This window comes from Sus scrofa, chromosome 12 (assembly GCF_000003025.6).
Source record: "Sus scrofa isolate TJ Tabasco breed Duroc chromosome 12, Sscrofa11.1, whole genome shotgun sequence".
NCBI lineage: Eukaryota > Metazoa > Chordata > Mammalia > Artiodactyla > Suidae > Sus > Sus scrofa.
In genome coordinates, this window is record NC_010454.4 from 42,723,967 (window position 1) to 42,746,804 (window position 22,838).

Here is a 22,838-nt window from a genome sequence, read left to right on the forward strand (position 1 = left end):
GTAATCACCAATTACTAGGGACCAAGGTGAATTCACCAAGAATAAGACACCAAAGAGATGTCACCTTCTATTTAGATGCAATTACAAAATTGGTAGATCAGAGGGATGTGGTAGAAATTACACTGATTTCAAAAGAGCCCTCTGTGAAATCTCTTCAAGATAAATGTAGGCTGGATAATAAAATACTTTTAATTGACAGAATAATCTTTACCCAAGAATTCTGAACCTGTGTCACTGGGAAAAGAGTTCTCTAGTAGAGCACTAAAGGGCTTGCCTGCCTGCTTGCTGGAGCACGCTCGCTCTCCGATCTCTGCGTATTCAACATCATTTTTTATCAATAACTTGAAAGATAAGGAAGACACAGCTACCAAATTTGCAAATAATGCAATGCTGAGAGAGAGATATAATGGGACAAATGACAGAAATAATGTTTGAAATGACTGGGCTAGAACAAATGGATCAAAAAGCATATGAAATTTAATAGAGATTTATATGCATCTGCATTTAGGTTCATTCGAAGAGCCAACTAAAAATGCCAGATACACAATTAGAGAGGAGGGGACACTCCCTTAACAGTACCTCATAGGAAAAAAATCTGATTTCAATTAACCCCAAGGTTAATAGACATCGGCAGTGGGCTGGGGCTGCTAAAAAGGTAACTCATGCACTAGGCAGGGGCTGTTCTAACTGTGGACCGTGACTGCCCACTGGGAGGGACGAGTCAGATCACACCTGGAGGACTGTGTGCCATGCTCAATGGCACTTTTTAAGAGATACCCCCAACAATCTAAGGGGCTTTCAGATGAGAAAAACCAGGGATGATACTGAACCACCTAACTTAAGACGGAAAGAAATGGGGATGTTCTACCTGGAGGAGAGAAAATTAGGGGAGACATGCTGGCCGTCTTCAAATCTGAAGGATTGCTAGGTGGAAGAGGGAGGAGAATGGTCGTACGTTGTTTTAAGGGCAGAACTAAAACTAAAGGAGAGAAAGTTATAGGGAAATCATTTTAGTCCAAATAAATAAATAAATGAATAAAAAGCAAACCCCCCCTCCAGCGGGGAAAGCCATCAGCAGATACATGGTACTCTCTCAGGAAGGCTCGCAGGAAGCCACTCTCCTGGGAGGTCGGGCCAGCGGAACTCCACGGTCTCTTCCAGCTCTACTACTTCCGACGCCGGAGCTCCTGCGTCTTGTTTGGTTTGAACTAGCCTTGCGTTTTCTCAGACAGTCACCGTGAGAGACATCTGTCTGTGTGACTGTGAGGTGCCAGTCAAAAGACGGAGGCAGACCTCCACCACCAAAGGAGCGTGGTGAACCCTTCAAAGCAATCACCCGAGAGGGCTGCATTCTTATTCCAGAGCTGCTAGGGCTCAAAACATCAGTGAAACTCTTTCCGGGTAGGGCAGCTTTAAAGTCAGGTTCTGACTCCTAAGACAGAGCCTCACTGTTTCACAGCCACGTCCACTCTGCTGCTGGTGGACACAAACCATCCTCATTTGGTACAGTCTTCAGTGAGAGCCCAACAGTAATAACCCAAACAGCCAATCCATTTCCAACCAAAATCTACTTAGCACGATCATCTGTCTTAATCAAGCCCTGCTCCCAATGACATCTGAATGATTTCAAAAACCTAATTTACCCTGAGACACTTAAAAATGTGACATTAGATACAAATTAATATTACACAGGGCTCTTAAGTGTTCACAAAACGTAAAATCAATTTGAACAAAGGTAGCATGACCAGAATAAGAACATAACCTTCCAAGTTTATTGCTAAGTGAATGTATATACCTATTTTTTTTTTTTTTGAGGCTGTTACTCTTTTTTAAAAAGCGTGTTACTTTCTAGGAACACTTTATGTTTTGAGCACAATTCCAAAGACATTAAAAGCTAGTACTGTAGATCTTTTTTCCTTTTCCATATTTCTCTAAATACTTAAAGTTGGTTACTATCTTCATTTCACATAAATGTTCCAGGTACTTAAAAGTAACAGATTATAAATAATTTCAATAGTAGAGAAGTTTTTCAAACTCGAGCTGACTTTTCACATCAGCATGCTTTGGTTTTGTTTTTGTAATGGCCGCATGCGGGGCACATGGAAGTTCCCAGGCCAGGGAATGACTTGAAGCCAGAGCTGCAGCAATGCCAGATCCTTCTAACCCACTGCATTGGGCCAGGGATCAAACCCGCTTCTCCGTAGCAACCTGAGCAGCAGAAGTGAGATTCTTGACCCACTGTGTCACAGTGGGAACTCCACACACCAGCATGGTTTTAATAAGTTGTACTCTAATGCAAGCTGAGTAAAGTGTAACATTTGGGATCAATGTGTCTTTTCCCTACTAAAGTCCTAATCAATTCCAATATCTCGGAGTCAAGAGATTTTTTTCCCTACATGTATTATCCTCTAATATAAAAAATACTTCCTTAATGAAAAAAAGCCAAAATCTTATTTGATAGTCCCCTAAATACACCTATTAATTCTTAAACATTAAGGATTATTCCAGAACTAAACATGGTCACCACAGTGAGAATTTTAGTGGAAGTTAGTTGGGCATCAGTCGGCCTGCTGTCTTTGTAGTGAGTATGATAAATAGTTATCCACTTTTTTCTTTTGTATTTTAACAGAATGCCTGGTACCCAGTAAATAAAGTTAAGAACCTGTTAAGAACTGCAGAGAAGATTTTGTTCTTTACAGATTGCAGCAAGTCTGAGTTGAGGAAGTTCTGACAGATGCAAAATGTACACCTGTTGCAGGTGCACATACAGCGTAACCGGGCATGGCTGCGAAAACACACAGAAGGACAGGAGTTGAGTTCTTACTTATAAATATGGCACAGGTGAGAGTGTGCCAACTTAAAAAAAAAAAGATTTAGGCATAAGCAACACTAAAAAAAAAAAAAAAAGGACAGTGTGGGGCATGCTAAAGTTGTGCAAAATTCCAATTCCACATTTACCAAAAATATAATAAATGGCAATAGCTCCCTCCTCCCTCCCCATAGAAAATCTAGGGAAAATTAGCTAACATTTTTGCTTTCTTGAAGGGGGGATGGAATTTTTATCACAAAAGTTTTAGTGGAATAAATATGCACAGCAATAGATGGCACCCTCATCTAAATTAATAAGAGAAAAACTGAGTAAGCCACAGCGCCCACCAGAAGGTCAAAGTCGGCTAGCATTTAAATACCCATCCCCTCCTCCTACTTGTCCCTCAGCAAACATACACATGCCTGAAAACCAGGAAGGAGAAGAGTGACGAATATACAGAAGAGTCAATAGACAAGTCTATTCGACCCTGAGGAGATATGAACAGCATCGTCTTTAAATTCATCAAGCACCATGGTTCCCAAAAGAAATCAAAGTGCTTCATAAATTTCTCATGAACCCAAAATAGAGGTTAATTTCGTCAGCTACCAAAACACAGCAGCTACGTATGAGAATATGAAACTCTGGGTAAGGATGTAAAAGTCAACAATGGATCCAATTGATGTTAAATACGAAATTTAGGGAGGCTTTCTGACTCCTTTCTGGTTGAGCAGAGTTGCACTGGTTGGTACAGGCACGTGTGGCAACCGATTTCACCTCCATTTAACCACCAAAGTAGGGGGTCTCTAATGACTGCTCAGTGGTCAGGGCCACTCAGACATACAAAACCATCACACCCCCCTGAAGAGGCACTGGCGCAGATCCCACTCAGAAGGGCGCCACCTGATGAATCAATGCCATCACCTCCTGCAACACCTGAACATTTTTTAGAGGCTTCTCAGTCAAAGGACTGGCCCAATCTGACTTGGCTTAGCTTGTGAGATCTGAGGAGACCACAGCACACGGTGGCATGGTTGTGGAGATTGGCAGCATCCCAATAATGCCTAGTTCCCAACGTGAAGAAAAATAAGAATTAATTTTTTAAAAGACTCTTATAGGATCAAGACATTCCTTTTTAAAACTTGACTCGTGACGATGAACATATCACTGCTACTAAGTCACTGCCAGCTGTCATACTGGAATCCATCTGTTATTTTATAAACGGACTCTCCAACATACACAGGCTCCACCCACCGGAAGGGAGGGATGCAAAGTATGCTTAGCAACAGGGAGATGCTTCATGAGAAGTCGTTTCGGATTAACCATATAAACAAGTGTCCGTGTATGTACATTTATCATATACACACACATACACACACACACACACACTCACACGCACTGCGGTAAAATTTTAAAGATGCAGAGCTAAAAACACAGTTGAGGTTATTTACAGGATTAAGAGAATGCATTTACATAGTTAAAAAAAAAAAAAAAAGACACTATAATATACAGTTAGGCAGTAAGCCTGACCAAGCAGTGCGTTTCTAGATAATTACTAAATGCTAATTATGGTGGAAAAGGAGAGCTGGTCATCTATAAGAAAATGTCAACAAAATCCCACAGAAGCCATAAAGAAAAAGTAACTTACAAAGCAGTTTTTAGAAAGACCCAGACTTTTCTCAAATTCTCTATTCTATCAGTGTTGCCCGTGTCTCGGGAGAGTCTGTCTCTGTAATGATCCTCTCTGTAGATAACATACATGAGAGTTTTAAAGCAAAGGTAAAACACGTATAAGGTCTTGCTTATCTTATAGTAATAGGAATGACTTCTCTTCCAATACAAATAAAATTTCAAGGGTATGCTGCCTTTTTAAAAACATACCAGTTAATGGAATAGCAATAGTTAACTCTGATTTGAAAAATCTGTACGAATTAACACAGTTCTGAAAAACCTCTGTTTATTGCAATTTTTGAGTATGATTCTATTTTATACTGCAGTTTCCGTAAGAAAAAAAATAATTTAGAGAATAACACAATAATAAATGGAATAAACTACAAAGTCCTGAGAAACGCACTGCCTGAAAAACTATCTTGTCACAAAACAGAATTTATACAAACACAGTACTTGAGGAGAATGCCATTAAGAACCATGCAATTTTAAGGCAGTTAGTAAGCTATGGAGATGACCACAGTTATGTGCTTGTGCATATGTATGCAGAGATATACAATAAATGTACATAAAATTTGTGGCTCATAACACTTAATGTAAAACATTTATATACAGAGAATTCCAATTACAACTACCTTTTACAGCACTTAGAAAAGACATTATATCCTGAACTCAAACATACCCATAATTTAAACATAAATTCATAAAAGATTTTAGTAATCCTTGACACAGTCAAGGTCAACTAATCAACAGAAAAATATAAAAATGAACTTTTTGTTCATATGGAAATACCTTGTAAGCAAAAAGCACATGACGTCAATCCCATTTTATTGCAGTAAAACTATTATTTTAATGTGGGCGAGGGGCTGAGTTTTATTGTACTATCCCATTAAGATAGTTACAGCCGCTCGAAAATATTCAGATATTGTCAGAAGCACCATTTATATCATTTCATTCTTGTACCCAAACCAAACTCGCATTTACTCAAACTTGTACCTTCTCATTACAAAGTCTCTTTCTGTTGCTGAACAACTTCTAGGTGACAAAGATTCCACCCTCATGGCTAGAAACAGCATGCAATGTTACCATGAACCATGCAGCAGGAAAGTGATGGCAGAGCGAGTACTTACGGGTACATGGCCATTGTTGTCAGTTTGACAAAGATATCTTTACTGGGTGCATCAGCAGTATTGCAAGTGAAGGCTTGTGGTGGAGGCATTTTGTGTTTCCTGCAGAAATCAGCAGGTGAAATACTATATTCTTGTTTAACTTCATGCAGGTCTGACTTTGCAGCTACGATTAAGCAAGGTATTCTGCTGTCCATAAAGTGTTGCTATAGAATACAAAAATGAAATCAAAATCTGATGACAAGTTCAAAGCCCACTAAACTTCATTAAACACGCACTAAAACTTTTCTCTGGATAGGCAAAAAAATCAACTGTTTCAAAGAGAAAGTGAACTAAGAGGGAAAGACTGGCAGTGGTCCAGGTCAGGAGCATAAGACCAGGGCCACTTTTCTAAAGCTGATAAAAAATACACACCTGTAGCAACTCTTCAGATTCACCACAATTTGAAAAAAAAAATTTTTTTTTAATTAAAGAGACACAATACTTTTTTTTTTTTTGCTTTGCTTTTTAGGGCCACACCTGTGGCATATGGAGGTTCCCAGGCTAGAGGTCCAATCAGAGATATAGTCTATGCCAGTCTATGCCACAGCCACAGCCATGCCAGATCTGAGCCACGTCTGTGACCCACGCTACGGCTCACGGCAATGCCAAATCCTTAACCCACTGAGCGAAGCCAAGGATAGAACCTACATCCTCATGGATCCTAGCCGGTTCGTTAACCGCTGAGCCACGAAGGGAACTCCAGACACAATACTTCTGGAGTTCCCATTGTGGCTCAGTGGTAATGAACCTGATTAGTATCCAGGAGATGCAGGTTTGACCCAGGCCCTGCATCAACCCTGGTTGATAATCTCAAAGTAATTGTTAACTTTTCAAGCCTCAAATTTATCCTCTTGTTCTGGATTTATTCTTGGTATCACTGGCAACATATATTCAATTTGCATTCCTAATGGCCAAGACCTTCCATTAATGTAGAGGTTCTTAACCAGGAATGCACTTCAGAGTCATGTATGGAAAAAACAGTTTTTAAAAATATAGATATCTGGGACTCTACCACCTCAGAATGAAATCAGAACCTTTAGGAATAGGACACAGATATACGCATTTTTTAAAAAGTTCCACAAATAATTCTTTTACATTTCCCTAGTTAGAAAACACCACATTACAATTCCATTAAATTCCCTATAAAGTTAACTTAGTTACCAGCCAAAAGAGCAACAAACCTTAAAAATCCTGGCACAGTATTCAAAGGATTTGGGGTTACTGACATCATATACCAGGCACACAACATCACAAAGGATCTCGGCCTCAGTTAGAAATTCTGATTCGGAGATATCATGCAACTTGTAAAAAGAAAAAGATAATGAGAAATCTAACATAACACTGATGTATAAAGTCATGATGTTTCATTACTTGCTTAACTTGACTTCCTAATTAAAAAATACTAGCTAAGCATAAATTTTCAGACTATTTTTAGAAGTAAGACTTACAGATAAACAAGGAGCTTCAGATTTGTGCAAATGAAAAACAGTGATTAAGGTTCTACAGAAACTAGTATTTAGTGAGTGACTAAAGTGCAGGCCCCCTACAAGCAATTCTCTACATACTTTAGATAATAGTATCTGTAGTATGTGTGGTATGTATAGTATGTAGCCGATACTGTATCTATATAAAGATAGAAACACAGATAAAGAAAATAGGCTAAAGAGATTAAGTTCACCACCACAGATAACACATCTAATTGCTTATCAGACTAGAACTGAAACTCAGATATGATTTCCCAGTCTTTTTTCTTTCTACCACACCTCCCTTCCTCCCCACCAATCAAAAACACAAACCCAAGAACTGGATGCCAACTGGATGTTCTACTTCACTGCCAACTCATTTTTTCTTTCTTTCTGTTCTTTTCTTTTTTTTTTTTTTTGGTCTTTTTGCCTTTTCTAGGGCCACTCTCGCAGCATATGGAGGTTCCCAGGCTAGGGGATGAATCGGAGCTGTTGCCGCTGGCCTACGCCAGAGCCACAGCAACACCAGATCCAAGCCACGTCTGTGACCTACACCACAGCTCACGGCAAAGCCAGATCCCTAACCCAGTGAGCAAGGCCAGGGACCGAACCCGCAACCCCATGGTTCCTAGTCAGATTCATTAACCACTGTGCCACGACGGGAACTCCTCAACTCTTTTTCAATGTTTCTTATTAAACCTCTAAAACATCAGTTTATGATATGATAATGATCCAACAAAAGCAAAATTCAGTACTGATCATGCATCTTTTTGAGGAGAAGAAAAGGGAAGTGGAATGTCAGAGGTGACTCAGTATGTTCCCAACACTATGACAGAATGGATGGTCAGAGGCATGGAAGACACTAATGTGCAAAGAATGGTTGTAAGAATAAAAACTGGAAAATCAACAATCAGCAAGATTTAATAAATCCTCAATATGTAGAATTATTCTTATAGGAGAAGGATGGGAGATAAACAGGTTTAAGAGAAAACAACAAAGAACTTTTATCATAAAGAGCAAAATATGCATAAAATTTGATGTAATCATCTGTCACACAGAATAAACTATTGCCAAAGGGAAAATGGAAGGCTATGAACTTTATTTAGTGCCTATTATTTGTTTGGAGATTTCATATTAGGTAACTTAATAAGAAACTCAGGCTCAGAAAGAATAAACAACTTTCCCAAGGCCACACAGCTAATCGGTGGTGAACCAAGATTCAAACCAAAAATCAGACTGGATCCAAAGAGAACATCCCACTTCTTTCTACTACTTCATATTATCTTTTCAGTTATACCATTAACTCATTTTTTAGGCTAACACATTTGTTAACTCTACTCCTCCCTGCTTAATAGATACAACTTGATTCAGACTGCAGATAAACTACCATGCACCTGCACTAAGGTTTTCATACTAATTTCCAGTTAACAATAAATAGAGGACATAATTTTTAAAAATAAAAGTGGAAAGGGTGGGGGGATGTGCTTGGGTTATGGGATGGAAATCCTGTGAAAGTGGATTGTTATGATCAATATACAACTACAGATGTGATAAATTCATTTGAGTAATTAAAAAAATAAAAATTAAAAAATTTTTAAAAAGTGGAAGTAAAGAGGATTTAATTTTTTTTTTTTGGTGGTATAAATCCAATTAAGCAGACAAACAGATGAATTTCTACTTGTAACTATACCCATGCAATCACCATACAGATCAAAATAATTAAAATTAATGCCAATGAATAAACCAAGTGAGGGAAAAAAAAACACACAAAAGTCAATACATTAAATTCAATTATATTTTCAAAGAATTTTTTTCCCCAAATTTTATGGCCGCACCTGTGCCATATGGAAGTTCCTGGGCCAGGGATTGAATCTGAGCGGCAGCTTTGATCTACACTGTAGCTGCAGCGGTATGGAGCCGGAGCCTTTTAACCTACTGTGACGGGCTGGAGATCAAACCTGGGCTTCCATAGCAACCTGAGCCAACTGCAGAAGGATTCTTAACCTATAGAGCCAAGGCAGGAACTTCCAAATAATTATTTAAAAATGGACCCAATAACTCACAGTCTTCATGTGCCAGAAAGTTACTTACCAACAAGTATTTCTCTTGTCCGTATACATAAACAGTGTTAATCGCATAATAGGATTTATGATCATCACGAATTTTCTTTTGCCTCTGAAAAAAGTAAAAAATCTCATTATTTACAGTAAGAAACAACAGTAACTCATTTTCATCAACACACTCTGTGGATCTGTGTGGGTGTGTTACCAAAAAAAAAGGGACATTCTTCCCTACACTATGCATTATTTATCAGTACAAAGGGGGATATTGATTTCATTTCTTAGTTCTTAAGGGCTAAAACAAAAGATGTATTTGTTTTGCATAAAGGGAAAGCAGTAGCTAAAACGGAAGTAAGTATATTACTGAAAGTGTATCCCAGAGCCACCTGCTGGCAATTCTCATCACACTATCACTTCATCTGCTCTTTCATCGGGAAATTATGTCCATCTCCTTACTCAAGGCTGCAGTCAGAATTAGACAGCAATAGTGTTTGGTTCAGAATATTCACTGTGCATTAACTTCATGCCAAGTACCATGTGTGAGGCTTTCATATGTGTATTTATTTAATCCCCATCTAAACACTAGTTAAAAAAAAAAAAGACAAATGATAGCTAACATCAATGACACAAAAAGAAAGCCACCTCAACCAGTTTAGTGTTACACTTTAGTTGTACTTTCCTGTTATACATACGTCACCCAGTTCTACCAATCATCCAAGAAGGCTCATGGTTATGCAAAAATTACGTCAACTCCTAACTATAAAAATGTGTTGGGTAAAGTTTTATTTTTGAGAACTCTCACCATTAAGTTTCTTCCAAGAAGAGCCTGAAGAACTCCAGTCTTCCCACAATTTTTCATCCCAATTACATTACATCTGAACACATTTCTTTGAGTTTGTTTTTTCTGAAGGTCTATCTTCTTATCTCTTGTTACTAAAAAAAAAAAAAAAAAACAAAAAGAAGAAGGAAAAAGGAAAAAAAGAAAAAAATTATGTACCACTTAGATGCACTAAGCATACATTTCACCTTCTACAAAATAGGGTATTGGTATTTATCATGTTTGGGAAGTGTTTGATCAATAAACATGCTGTACAACAGTCAAGTTGTATGTGAAATAAAGTACAAAATTTAATAGGGAAGGGCCTCACGTGGTGAAAAAGACACATTTCTGAACGTTGGCTGTAAAGTAAACTTCTAGCAAACAAATGGTATTTATTTCAACATAAAATAAGTAGTATCTTTTCATAAAGGAAAGGATACTGCAAAAATGAACAAAAATTACAGTAAGTATAGCCAACACTACATTCCATCTTTTTGTTATAAATTATTCTCATAACAAATTATAAACTGAAAGAATCTAACATCAATGCCAGATCCTTTAACCTACTGTGCCAGGCCAGGGATCGAACTCATGCCTCCACAGTGACACAAGCCATTGTAGTCAGGTTCTTAACTCACTGTGCCACATGGGAACTCCTTAAAAAACATTTTTAAATTATGAACTGAATAGTACTCAGATACTTACCTGTGATGGCTGAAGCTTGAGACTCTTGTTCAGTCAATATTGAATAGCCTAGATAACCCAAATACTCCAGACACCGCTGCACATCTAAATAGGTCGTCAGCCTAAGAAAGGGAAGAGTTTAAAATGTGAAAAGTTCTAAACGTGTATTTATTAAAAAAAAATTACAACCACTCAAATAATTTGACCACCAGACCCAGATAATTTTTGTCAGCATGCTTTCATTTCCCATGTACCCAAACATGGCTTTTCCTAGAAGGTCATTCTTAGGGCAGAAAAGAAAGGGAGGAGAATGCAAGATGCGGGCAAAGGATCCTGTATCTATTCCACCTGCCCAGAGAGAGCAAGGCCACACAGATGAGCCACACAGCTGCTGTAAGATCTAGAGTGGGACATTTTATATTATTTGTTTCCCATGTTACATATTATATGGCTAACACTGGCTAGTAAGAAAGACTTAATGGTAATTAAATCTGAAACAGTTTGCGAAAGATACAAAAATAACTGAAAGGCACAAGAATTAGTTAGCCTTTATTTTTTCTTTTTTCTGTCTTTTTGCCATTTCTTGGGCCGCTCCCACGGCATATGGAGGTTCCCAGGCTAGGGGTCCAATTGGAGCTGTAGCCACCAGTCTACACCAGAGCCACAGCAACTCGGGATCCGAGCTGCATCCGCAACCTACACCACAGCTCATGGCAACGCCAGATCCTTAACCCACTGAGCAAGGCCACGGATCGAACCCACAACCTCATGGTTCCTAGTCGGATTCGTTAACCACTGAGCCACGATGGGAACTCCTAGTTGGCCTTTCTTATGATTTGAAAAAAGAATAGATCCTGGTGTTGAGAAAGTTAATCTCACCAAAGGTAAAGAAATTATGTCATTGTGCACAAGAGGATCTCCTTAGCATTCTAAATAAAAAGTCAACTCTGCTCTATCTAGACTGTAGACATCCTCACTAAGCCTAAGAGTGCATTAAAAACAAACAGCAACAGGAGTTCCATCATGGCTCAGCAGAAGCGAATCTGACTAGCATCCATGAGAACACAGGTTCGATCCCTGGCCTTGCTCAGTGGGTTAAGGATCCAGTGTTGCCATGAGTTGTGGTGCAGGCTGCAGACATGGCTTGGATCTGGCGTTGCTGTGGCTCTGATGTAGGCCGGCAGCTACAGCTCCGATTTGACTCCTAGCCTGGGAACTTCCATATACTGTGGGTGCGGCCCTAAAATGACAAAATAATAATAATAATAACAATGATAAAACTCAAAATCAGGTTCTCCTCATTTTCTAAAGATAAAAGAACTGTGCAGTAACAATGACGTTTCTAGTTCCCTTAATCAAAAAAGTATTAAAATTTAGTTCCATTTTGATATGACTGTTTCCCTGCAAATCATCCAAGAGCAAACATCCTTTCCTGATGAATTTACAGACCATCTCTAGTGCACCTTAGAGACAGCAACGGTACTATAAATCCTGCTCACAGGCAGTGATGATGAAGCATTTCGTGAGTGCTGACACACTTGCAAAATGATGAATGTAACATACCATAATTTTAAACGAGCTGTAACTCTAGAGGAAAGAAGTGAGCTCTATACTCACGTCCACTGGGAGAGGAAGCCCTGGTAGGTTATCCAGCCTCTTTCATTTGTACAAACTGTGTTATTCACATCTGGCCCCCACGGTATATAAGGGAAAACTTTAAACAAATCTTTAAGCTCATCAGGTGACAAAGCACAATCTCTATCCTGAAGATATAAAGTACACAAAATGTTTAGATATCTAAGAGAATAATTCCCAAACACACGAGCCCCCTAATTTAGTAAAGCTATGCTTCTAAAAACTAACAGATGAAAAGAAACTTTATATTTTATCAAGAAAATTCCTTATATGTATATTAGGCAACCTATGTAAGTCTATCAGAAAATAATTTTTTCACCTTGGAAAAATAATAAAGTAAAATAATAAAAGAAAGTATTTTTCCTAGTTTAAGAGCGTTTGAGTAATTTCTGGCTATGTGACATAAGTACCCAGTAGCTCAGGGAACACAGTTGCATCATTCGCAGAAAAATATTTTATCACATATCATGGAAAACCGCAGCTAAAAGCTTACCAAATCATGCTTGTCAAAAGTACTTTGGAGAAACAAATATGCATGGTGATTTAATTCAGTAGTGCAATCAGGAGGTATTTTTAGCCTGTTGATGGAAAAAAAAGGTAAAATAAAAGTCATTAATCAAATATTAAAATTTAATTTAAGAAATGAATATGAAACTACAAGCCTTTTTGTAGGATGACATCATTTACAAAATATTTGCTGCAGCCATTTAGACTTTCCCAGGGAAGTCAAGGGAGTGGTATGACAGTCCTCAGAAGAGTCACAATAGTGCTTGCTCTGAGGTGACATACATAGTTCTCTTTTTTTTTTTTTTTTTTTTTTTGTCTTTCAGTCTTTTGTCCTTTGTTGTTGTTGTTGTTGCTATTTCTTGGGCCGCTCCCGTGGCATATGGAGGTTCCCAGGCTAGGGGTTGAATCGGAGCTGTAGCCACCGGCCTACGCCAGAGCCACAGCAACGCAGGATCCGAGCCGCGTCTGCAACCTACACCACAGCTCACGGCAACGCCGGATCGTCAACCCACTGAGCAAGGGCAGGGACCGAACCCGCAACCTCGTGGTTCCTAGTCGGATTCGTTAACCACTGCGCCACGACGGGAACTCCCCATAGTTCTCTTAAATATCTGAAGGGTAGCTTGTATTAAAAAATTTACAAAATAACTGGAGTTCCTGCTATGGCGCAAAGGGATCGGCAGCATCTTGGGAGTGCTGGGACACAGGTTCGATCCCCAGCCTCGCCCAGTGGGTGCAGCTTTGGACTGCAGCACGGATCTGATCCCTGGCCCGGGAACTCCATATACTGTGGGGTGGCCAAAAAAGAAAAAAAAAAATTAAATTAAAAAAATTTACAAAATTTACAAATAAGAGTGATTGAACTGTAAACCAATTATAAGTAAAAATTACAAGCTTTATACAATATCAACATTGTAATGAGCTGAAGATGATGCGAAGAGATGTTGTTTCTGCCTCATTTGACCTTTGACACACCCTAAATTCAGTTTGACAAACATTTATCAAATGTGCTGAGGTACCAGGGACACAAAAATGAGACAGGCTCCCCTACAGGTAAGGAACCACACCCACGCTGGAGACAGACCACAAGATGACCTCACTATCTCAAGAATGAAGCAACTGCTGGGTATGGGTCAACTGAGGATGCTTGGGGAGCCCATGTGAAAGGAAGATCTCTGGCCTGGATTTGGGAAGGTGTCAGCACCAGAGACACTGTCACCTGAATTGAGACTTGAAGGATAACAGCCATGAATTAGGTTGGGGGAGAGGGAGGAAGAGAGTGAAAATATCATGGAAAAAGCCTGGAGTGGGAAACAATACCTAATTGGTGGACTACAAATAGTTTAGTATTTACTTCTAGAACAAAGGTAGGCAGAGTGCCGGCCCAGAGCAGATCATGAATGACCTCCAACGCCAGGATAAGAAGCTTGGGCTTTTATCCTATCTTGCAGGGAAAGTGACACGGCCAAATCCGTGTTATCTCTCTATTAACCTGGCAGCAATGTGAAGGACAGAGGCAGAGAATTTAATAAGAAGGCTAAAAAAGACTCAAGTGGTGGCTCTGAAGGGGCTACTTTGCAGAAAGTTAAAGGCGGAACGCACAGAGAAATTAAAAGAGGTCTTAGTGAGAGTCACAAAGCCGTAACAGATGGAGTGTCCTCACTGTCAAACTTTAGAAAGAAATAAGCAACCTCCTGTAGAATTTATCTACCCACATAAATGGCACAAAAAAACTTGATGAAAACATCCTGGGACAAATTCATTCATCCAACATACATGTACTGAAAAATCTGGGAAATTATTTGAGCCAAGATTTAGTAACTTTGATGATAGAAGTTTCAACTTAGAACTAATTAACAGACCACGTCTCTAACCAAAAAGTTATTTTGTTTCCTCAATGATGGGGAAGGAAAAAACAGCTAAGTTTTTCCCTAACCCTTACATGGATAGCTAATAGTGCTATACTAAAATTAAAAAGAACACGAAGATAACGTGCCACTGAAAAAAGCTGAAAGACTCAAAGGCCAGATCTTGGAAAGTCATCCTCCTAAAAGGCCCACTTCCCTGACGGGCACAAGGCAGTCTCCTGTTTCAGAGTGACACTGGGTTCCCTGTTAAACACACAGAACTTAAACATAGTATCTAAAGGAAAATAACCATGAAGAGAATGACTTATTTATCCTGAGCTGAGGACTCTATAAAACTTAGGGAAGAGAAGGACTGAAGAAAAGAAAAACGCTAACCAATATATTTCTGGTCCTTTATGTATGCATGTATGTGTGTATATGTATGTATTTGGCCATGCCCATGGCATGAAGAAATTCCCGGGCCAGGTGTCGAACCTGTGCCACAGCAGTGACAATGCACGATGCTTAACCTGCTGTGCCACCAGGAACTCCATCTGATGTCTTAACTTTAAAAACAAGTTTGAATACTACTCAGTCATAAAAAAGAATGAAATGATGCCATCTGCAGCAACATGGATGGAACCAGAGACTCTCGTCCTGAGTGAAGTAAGTCAGAAAGAGAAAGACAAATACCGTATGATATCACTCACATCTGGCATCTAATATACGGCACAAATGAACCTTTCCACAGAAAAGAGAATCATGGACTTGAAGAAGAGACTTATGGTTGCCTGGGGGGAGGAGGAGGGAGTGGGAGGGGACTGGGAGCTTGAGGTTAACTATGGCTCTTGGAATGGACTAACAATGAGAGCCTGCTGGGTAGCACTGAGAACTATGTCTAGATACAACGCAGCACAACCATGGGAGAAAAAATTATGTATACATGAATGTGTAACTGGGTCCCCATGCTGTACAGTGGGGAAAAAAAAAGTGTGTTTGGGGAAATAACAATAAAAAATAAATTTTTAAAAAATTTAAAAATTAAAATAAATAAATAAATAAAATAAAAACAAGTTTGTCTAGCACCTTTTATCTCTTTCCTCAATAAAATGAATTTCAAAAGATACCTGTTTACTCTATTAGAAGAAGAGGGAGAGCTTGAGCCATCAGTGGCTTTCACTCCCGAGGGGACATTTTTGGCTGTCACATTTGGGGGAAGAGGTACCACTAGCATCTGTAAGGATGTGTTAAATAAACATCCTATAGTGCACAGGACAAGCTCTACAACAATGAATCATCCAGTCCAGTCAAAAATGTCAAACACGCCAGGGTTGAGAAACCCTGCTTAAACAGCTCTATAAATCTGATATTCCTGAGTAGCTCAAAGCCCATCTACCTATGTGCTAAATAAAACCTTAAAATTCTGGTGAGTGAAATCAATCAGAAAGCCAAAGGTACATACAAGGGAAATAAATATTCAGGAGTCAAATCCAGATCGTCGTCATAACCAAATCGTCGAAGCACAGTCCAAGTAGTTTCGTGTCTCCCTCTCTGGATAAAAAGTGTGTGTAAAAAAAGAAAACCTGAAATACAATAAATTAGTATGTACAGTTGATGTGAAAAATGGGTAAAGAGTCACACGGGAGAAAAGCATCTAACACATAAGGGCAAGAGCTGAACTCAGGGACACAGGTGTAGTGGTTTTGCATCCTGAAGGTCAAATCAAAACAAAGGAAATATTTCAGTGAAACAGAGCTGATTTCAGAATCATTTCACATACACACCCAGGCCAGCAAGAGATGGTACTGAGTGAAAGGGCCAAAGACATATCCTAAGGGATTCACTGACATTTTCAAAGTTATATAATAAAATCAAATGCAATCATAATAAACATCTTTGCCTTTATTTCTATAATGGAAAATTCACCTCATTTTACGGTGGCTATATATTTTACAGGGAATATTCTGTGCTTGGTAAATTTCATTGGACGATAAAATACCTTCTCTCTCTCTCTTTTTTTTAAAGGGCCGCACCTGAGGCATATCAAAGTTCCCAGTCTAGGGGTAGAATGGAAGCTGCAGCTGCCAGCCTACACCACAGGCAGAGCAAACACAGGGTCTGAGCCGCGTCTGCGACCTACACCACAGATCACGGCAATACTGGATCCTTAACCCACTGAGTGGAGCCAGGGATCAAACCCGTATCCTCATGGACACTATGTTGGGTTCATAACCCACCAAGCCACAATGGGAACTCCTAAAATGTCTTCTCTCAAATTAATTTCTATTTGATGTATGCTTATGAGTAAGAAGAATTTTAAGATAAATTTGTTTTAGAAATTTCTTACCCTCAGGCCCCTGCATTCCTAAGATCCAATCAATTTTCCTACCTCTAACCTGTACGTCTGACTATAAAGATAATTATCCCCACCAAGGGCCTGTCTCTTTCAACTCCCCCCCCCTTTTTTTTTTTGCTTTTTTTTAGGGCTGCACCTGCGGCATATGGAATTTCCCAAGCTAGGGGTCAAATAGGAGCTGCAGCTGCCAACCTCCACCACAGCTACAGCAACACAGGATCCGAGCTATGTCTGTATGCTATGCCACAGCTCACAGCAATGCTAGACCCCCAAACCACTGAGCAAGGCCAGGGATCGAACCCCCATCCTCACGGATATTAGTAGGATTCGTTTCCACTGTGCCACAACTCTTTAAATATCCAGGCTAGATTTTAGGTATATTAGTAAATATATACATTTCCTTAAATATAGATAATACTATGAAGACTTCCACTTTCTGCCAAATTTTGAAAATGTTAATTCAAAAGGGTGAAAAAGTATCATTCACCTACCTTTCAGTGTCAATCCACTATCAGCCACACCATCACTTATGTGTTTTCTGACTACGTTCTTGACATCTTCCAGAGCCTGAGGAGCTAACGGAGTATTGAAACAAATTCTCTAGCAAAAAGAACCATAAAGTTATAAATAAATCAGCACTAAAACCACAAATATAAATATTAATCCATAATGCAACATGAATGAGTTGTTACCGAAAGACAAGTTCTAAATGGGGACAGCTTCTGCTTTGCATTAAGTAAAACATGTCATACGTAGAAGGACATGTTTTCCCTGCTCTCCCCGTGGAGAGTGTCTAAACTGGGGTTTCTAAAACACAGAGCTCTTTGTACAGCTACGTCATATAAAACTAAGAAAGAAAAGTAATTCAGAGTTCAGACTTCAAGGCATCCTCAAATACACCCACTGCACACCATGAAATGACTCTCAGAGACCCCTCAACTCCTAAGCATTAGAGAGTTTTATTCCCTCTAAAGATCACACAGCCTGATATGATAGAAAGTTTTTGATATGAAAGAGAGGCATGGTTATCAAAATACCATTGTTTAAGCCACTAAGTTTTTTGCAGCTTTTCTCAGCAGAGAAAGATCAAGATACACAAATGTCTGAAATAAATGAAAGCCACCTGAAAGAAGTTGAGTTCAGCATCATTGAGTGTGCCGTCGTTGTCTTGATCAGATATTTTAAATATGCGAGTAAGGGCCTTTATACAGGCTGGTTTCATCTGCAAAATCATTGAGAAAGGAAACAACTGTATTAACATAACAGGTTGGGATTTTTAAATATGGTTTTCACCAACAGGCTGAGAAGAATTCTGAATGTTTTCACTGTCAAATACATAATATCGGATACAACCAACACAGGAAATGAACTAAAGCAAACCATTTCCTTTTACACTCGAGCCATTTTAAGAAAATGAATCAATGTTTACTCGGGCCACCAAGTGGAAGGGTTAAACTCTCCCTTCATGACTGCACGCTCTCTGAAGACGGGCAAAAGAGAAGTTCATCGTGAGTGAGGATCCATTCTTTCCGTTATATAAAGAAGAAATATTTATTTTTTTTTTATAGCCTCTCTCATTTGAGCTGTCTTATAAAACTAGAGCAAGGGCTTCCCCTCTCCCCCTCAACTTCTCTGATTTTTCACCATCAACCTTCTGGTAGCAGAATCAGACTAAATGTTTTGAGCTGTCATTTGTGTGTATGTGTGTGTATTTCAAAGCTGGGACATAAAATGTGCTTTTACAAGTAGGCGACAAAACAGCACTCCTTGATAAGGGCAAAAGGCTTTTACTAACCTCCTATTATAAGAGCTTTATTTATTTACGAGTTAGGGTCCTGGCTCAGTGGTTAACGAACCCAACTAGTATCCAGGAGGATGTGGGTTCAATCCCTGGCCTCTCTCAGTGGGTTAAGGATTTGGCATTGCCATGAGCAGTGGTGTAGGTCGCAGACACGGCTCGGATCCCGTGTTGCTGTGGCTGTAGTGCAGGCTGGCAGCTATAGCTCCAATTCGACCCCTAGCGTGGGAATCTCCATATGCCACAGGTACAGCCCTAGAAAGACAAAAAATAATAATAATAATTTTATTTATTTATTTACAGCCATACCCACAGCATTCGGAAGTTCCTGGGCCAGGGATTGAACTCAAGCCACAGCATGAAAACACCAAACCCCACCCACTAGGTCACCAAGGGAATCCATACTAAGAGAAGTATATTTTAAAAGAACCTTGCCTTTTGTGACTCTAAAACTCTTTTGAGCAAAGCTGATGGAAATGTATTTTGACAACTTCCTTAATTTTTGTTTGAGGATTTTTTTTTTGCTATTTCTTGGGCTGCTCCCATGGTATATGGAGGTTCCCAGGCTAGGGGTCGAATCGGAGCTGTGGCCACTGGCCTACGCCAGAGCCGCCAGAGCCACAGCAACGCGGGATCTGAGCCGTGTCTGTAACCTACACCACAGCTCATGGCAACGCCGGATCGTTAACCCACTGAGCAAGGGCAGGGACCAAACCCTCAACCTCATGGTTCCTAGTCGGATTCGTTAACCACTGCACCACGACAAGAACTCCTTGTTTGAGGATTTATAAGGGATAGAATATTTCACTTTAAAAAGAAGGCCTATGGAGTTCCCATCATGGTGCAGAGGAAACAAATCCCAACGAGGAACCAGTGAGGTTGTAGGTTCGATCCCTGGCCTCACTCAGTGGGTTGAGGATCCAGCGTTGCCGTGAGCTGCAGTGTAGGCTGCAGACTCGGCTCGGATCTAGTGTTGCCACGGCTGTGGCACAGGCCGGCAGCTGTAGCTCCAATTTGACCCCTAGCCTGGGAACCTCCATATGCCTCGGCTGCAGCCCTAAAAAGACAAAAGACAAAAAAAATAAAAATAAGGCCTAAAAGTTCTCTTGTAGCACAGGGAGGTTAAGGATCTGGTGGTGTCACTGCTGCGGCTCAGACTGCTGCTGTGGTACAGGTTCAATCCCTGGCCCAGGAACTTCTACATGCCATGGGCAGCGCCGGGAGAAAAAAAAAGGTCTCGTTTCTAATTTGTATAATTGCTACAGGATAATCACTGTTGACGATTTTTGGAAAATAAAACTTTCAGGAAGATTTTAGACACTGTGTACACTTGGAAGGAGATCTCTCATGGACACTAGAATCAGAGAAATGAGACAGCATGGTGAGAAAATGTGTATCTGTTAGCTTATGAACTTCAGTGATACAGCTATCCAGAACAAACAGTGATGAGGAGCTCTGATCCCACTATCAAATTCAAATGCATAAAATAAATTCTTTTAAAAATAGGAAGTAATGGGTGCTTCTGTCGTGGCTCAGTGGTTAATGAATCCAACTAGGAACCATGAGGTTGCGGGTTTGATCCCTGGCCTCACTCAGTGGGTTAAGGACCCGGTGTTGCCATGAGCTGTGGTGTAGGTTGCAGATGTGGCTCGGATACTGCGTTGCTGTGGCTCTGGCGTAGGCCAGGAGCTAGAACTCCAATTAGACCCCTAGGCTGGGAACCTCCATATGCCGTGGGAAGCGGCCCTAGAAAGGGCAAAAAGACAAAAAATAAATAAATAAATAAATAAAAACAGGAAGTAATGTTATCTTCCCCAACATACATAATCCCCCCCACACTTTTTTTTTTGGTTTAAATGGGAGCTCTAGGAGAACAATTTGATAGAGTGATAAAAAGGTAAAATCTTAGATATAAAGAGATTGGGAAAAGTAGAGAAAAAGTAGCCAAACATTTGGGAAGCACGGATAGGGTTTTCTTTATTAAAGAATATTAAATGGACTATATAACCTATCATATCCACAATCATGGATAATTTCTAAAATTTCTTTTGGCCTTTTTTTTTTTATGGTGGCACCCATGGATAATTTTTTTTTTAAGCAAAGAATAAGAAATTGCTTCTATAAATATGATGCTAATATTAGGTATTCGAGGTTAGTAAATATCACATTTTATTTACTCTTCTTTTTAAAATCTGTTACATAATAATCTAAATGTTTCTAAAAGTAGCAATAGCTAGAATGATGCAAAAGACAGTCTAAAAATAACTTTTTATTTTGCCACTGTTTTTTTTTCTCATCACAAAATGCTTTATTTAAAAAAGTAATTTGAGGAGTTCCCTTTGTGGCTCGGCTGGTTACAAATTCAACTAGTATTCATGAGGATGTGTGTCTGGTCTCGGGGCCTGCTCACTGGGTTAAGGATCTGGTGTTGCCGTGAGCTATAGCATAGGTAGCAGACAAGGCTTGGATCTGGCCTTGCTGTGGCTGTGGCATAGGCCGGCAGCTGTAGCTCTGATTCGACCTCTAGCTTGGGAACTTCCATATGCAGGGGGTGTGGCCCTAAAAGGTAAAAAAAAAAAATTGAAAAAAATAAATAGTGATGCATTTTTCATTAAAACTTGGAATATATCAGAAGCAAAAGTGCTCTAAGGTACTGGCTTGAAATTTAAATATTAACCACTTTAAAATATAACACCAAAAATGACTACCTTTTAAAATATATTAAAAATTATACTTCAATGAACTGTAAAAAAATGTTATAGTAATAAAATAAAGTCACTTTGCATATGAGCGTTTCACACGGATCTTTTTCATTATTAGGTAAGACAGAGGACTCCACGGGTCAGAGGGTGTCTGTTATCACTGGAAACACACTTTAGGCTTTAATGCAGGCTTTGATTTAGAATATGATCTTTTTGATGATTTCTATCTCAAAGCTGTGTTAACAAAGTTTATTGAGGGTGTCGGAATAAAAGATTCTGGTATAAGCTTAGATCAAGGCTTGTATTTGAATAAAACAAAACATACGGTCTCTAAAAGTTGCAGATTTTACCTTAGGTCCATCTAAGAAATGAGTAACAGATGGTAGTAGATGTTTTACTAGGAAGGGAGGGGTGATTAGCAGATTAGCAGAACTAATAATAAGCCTAAGAAAAACGTAGCAATTAAAGAACTGGGAACAAAGGAGAGAGGGGATTTAGGCTAAACTCAGAGGTAAATCTCTGTAGCAGGAGACGGATACCCAAATTTTCTTGATCATGAAATACAGCAACTGGCTGAATCAGAATGCAATCTGTATTTTTAACAAGTACACTAACTCTTCGTAGGTGAAATCTGGGAAATACAGAATTAAGAACAACTTAGAAAAAAAAAACATTTCAATTAAAGAACAGCAAACAAGGATTAAGGAAGAGTCAATCAGGGTCAGATTAAGGGATAACGCATATTAATATTTACATCAGGGTCAGCACATTTTTGGTAAAGGGTCACAGAGTAAATGTTTCAGGCTTTGGGGGCCAACAGGCAAAATCAAAGGTATCAAGAGATAATCAATGTGCACAAAGCTTTTATTGACGAAATTAAAAATATAATAACAGTATAAATTTGCTATTCAGGTCTACTAAAGAGAAGGAGGAAATTCTTCTTAGAGGGATAACATACGGTTTATTTAGGGTTCAAAGTTAATGTTCCCTCTCTTGTAATAACCTATAATGGACTATAATCTGCAAAACAAAAAACAAACCACTATGCTATACACCCAAAACACAATATTGTAAATCAACTATACTTCAATTTTTTTTTAAAAAGTAAGCATTTCCTATCATGAAAATCAACTGCAAATGTTCTATATAATAGAGGTCTATAATGAGATTTTACGTATTTCATCTTTGAAAATGTCTTTTTGTACAGATACACACTTTCAGTAGCGGTACATATCTATAAACGCGTAACTTTAATTGAGCATATTCATCACTTGGAAGACATTTACAGAATTACATTAGATGATTTTCTTGATATTTGCCTAT

The 22,838-nt window shown here is 39.1% G+C and overlaps 1 protein-coding gene across 7 annotated transcripts in view; it reads right to left on the reverse strand.

The window, feature by feature from the left end:
* The window catches only part of RHOT1 (ras homolog family member T1), a 72,241-nt gene that overhangs the window by 12,736 nt on the left and 36,667 nt on the right, over window positions 1–22,838 (reverse strand). For 3 of the 7 annotated variants that reach the window (XR_002337261.1, XM_013989959.2, XM_003131742.6), the window contains exons 9-20: window positions 18,139–18,237; window positions 17,507–17,615; window positions 16,122–16,242; window positions 12,799–12,883; window positions 12,288–12,433; window positions 10,692–10,792; window positions 9,969–10,099; window positions 9,198–9,281; window positions 6,825–6,944; window positions 5,605–5,807; window positions 4,455–4,550; window positions 2,663–2,785 (exon numbers count right to left, since the gene is read on the reverse strand). Coding sequence is in view for 6 of the 7 variants with exons in the window: in XM_013989959.2 (XP_013845413.2) it covers window positions 2,663–2,785; window positions 4,455–4,550; window positions 5,605–5,807; window positions 6,825–6,944; window positions 9,198–9,281; window positions 9,969–10,099; window positions 10,692–10,792; window positions 12,288–12,433; window positions 12,799–12,883; window positions 16,122–16,242; window positions 17,507–17,615; window positions 18,139–18,237 (1,418 nt within the window). In the remaining variant the exon portion in view is untranslated. The remainder of the gene's footprint in view (window positions 1–2,662; window positions 2,786–4,454; window positions 4,551–5,604; window positions 5,808–6,824; window positions 6,945–9,197; window positions 9,282–9,968; window positions 10,100–10,691; window positions 10,793–12,287; window positions 12,434–12,798; window positions 12,884–16,121; window positions 16,243–17,506; window positions 17,616–18,138; window positions 18,238–22,838) is intronic. The other 4 variants (XM_005656986.3, XM_013989958.2, XM_013989961.2 and 1 more) reach the window with 3 other exon arrangements.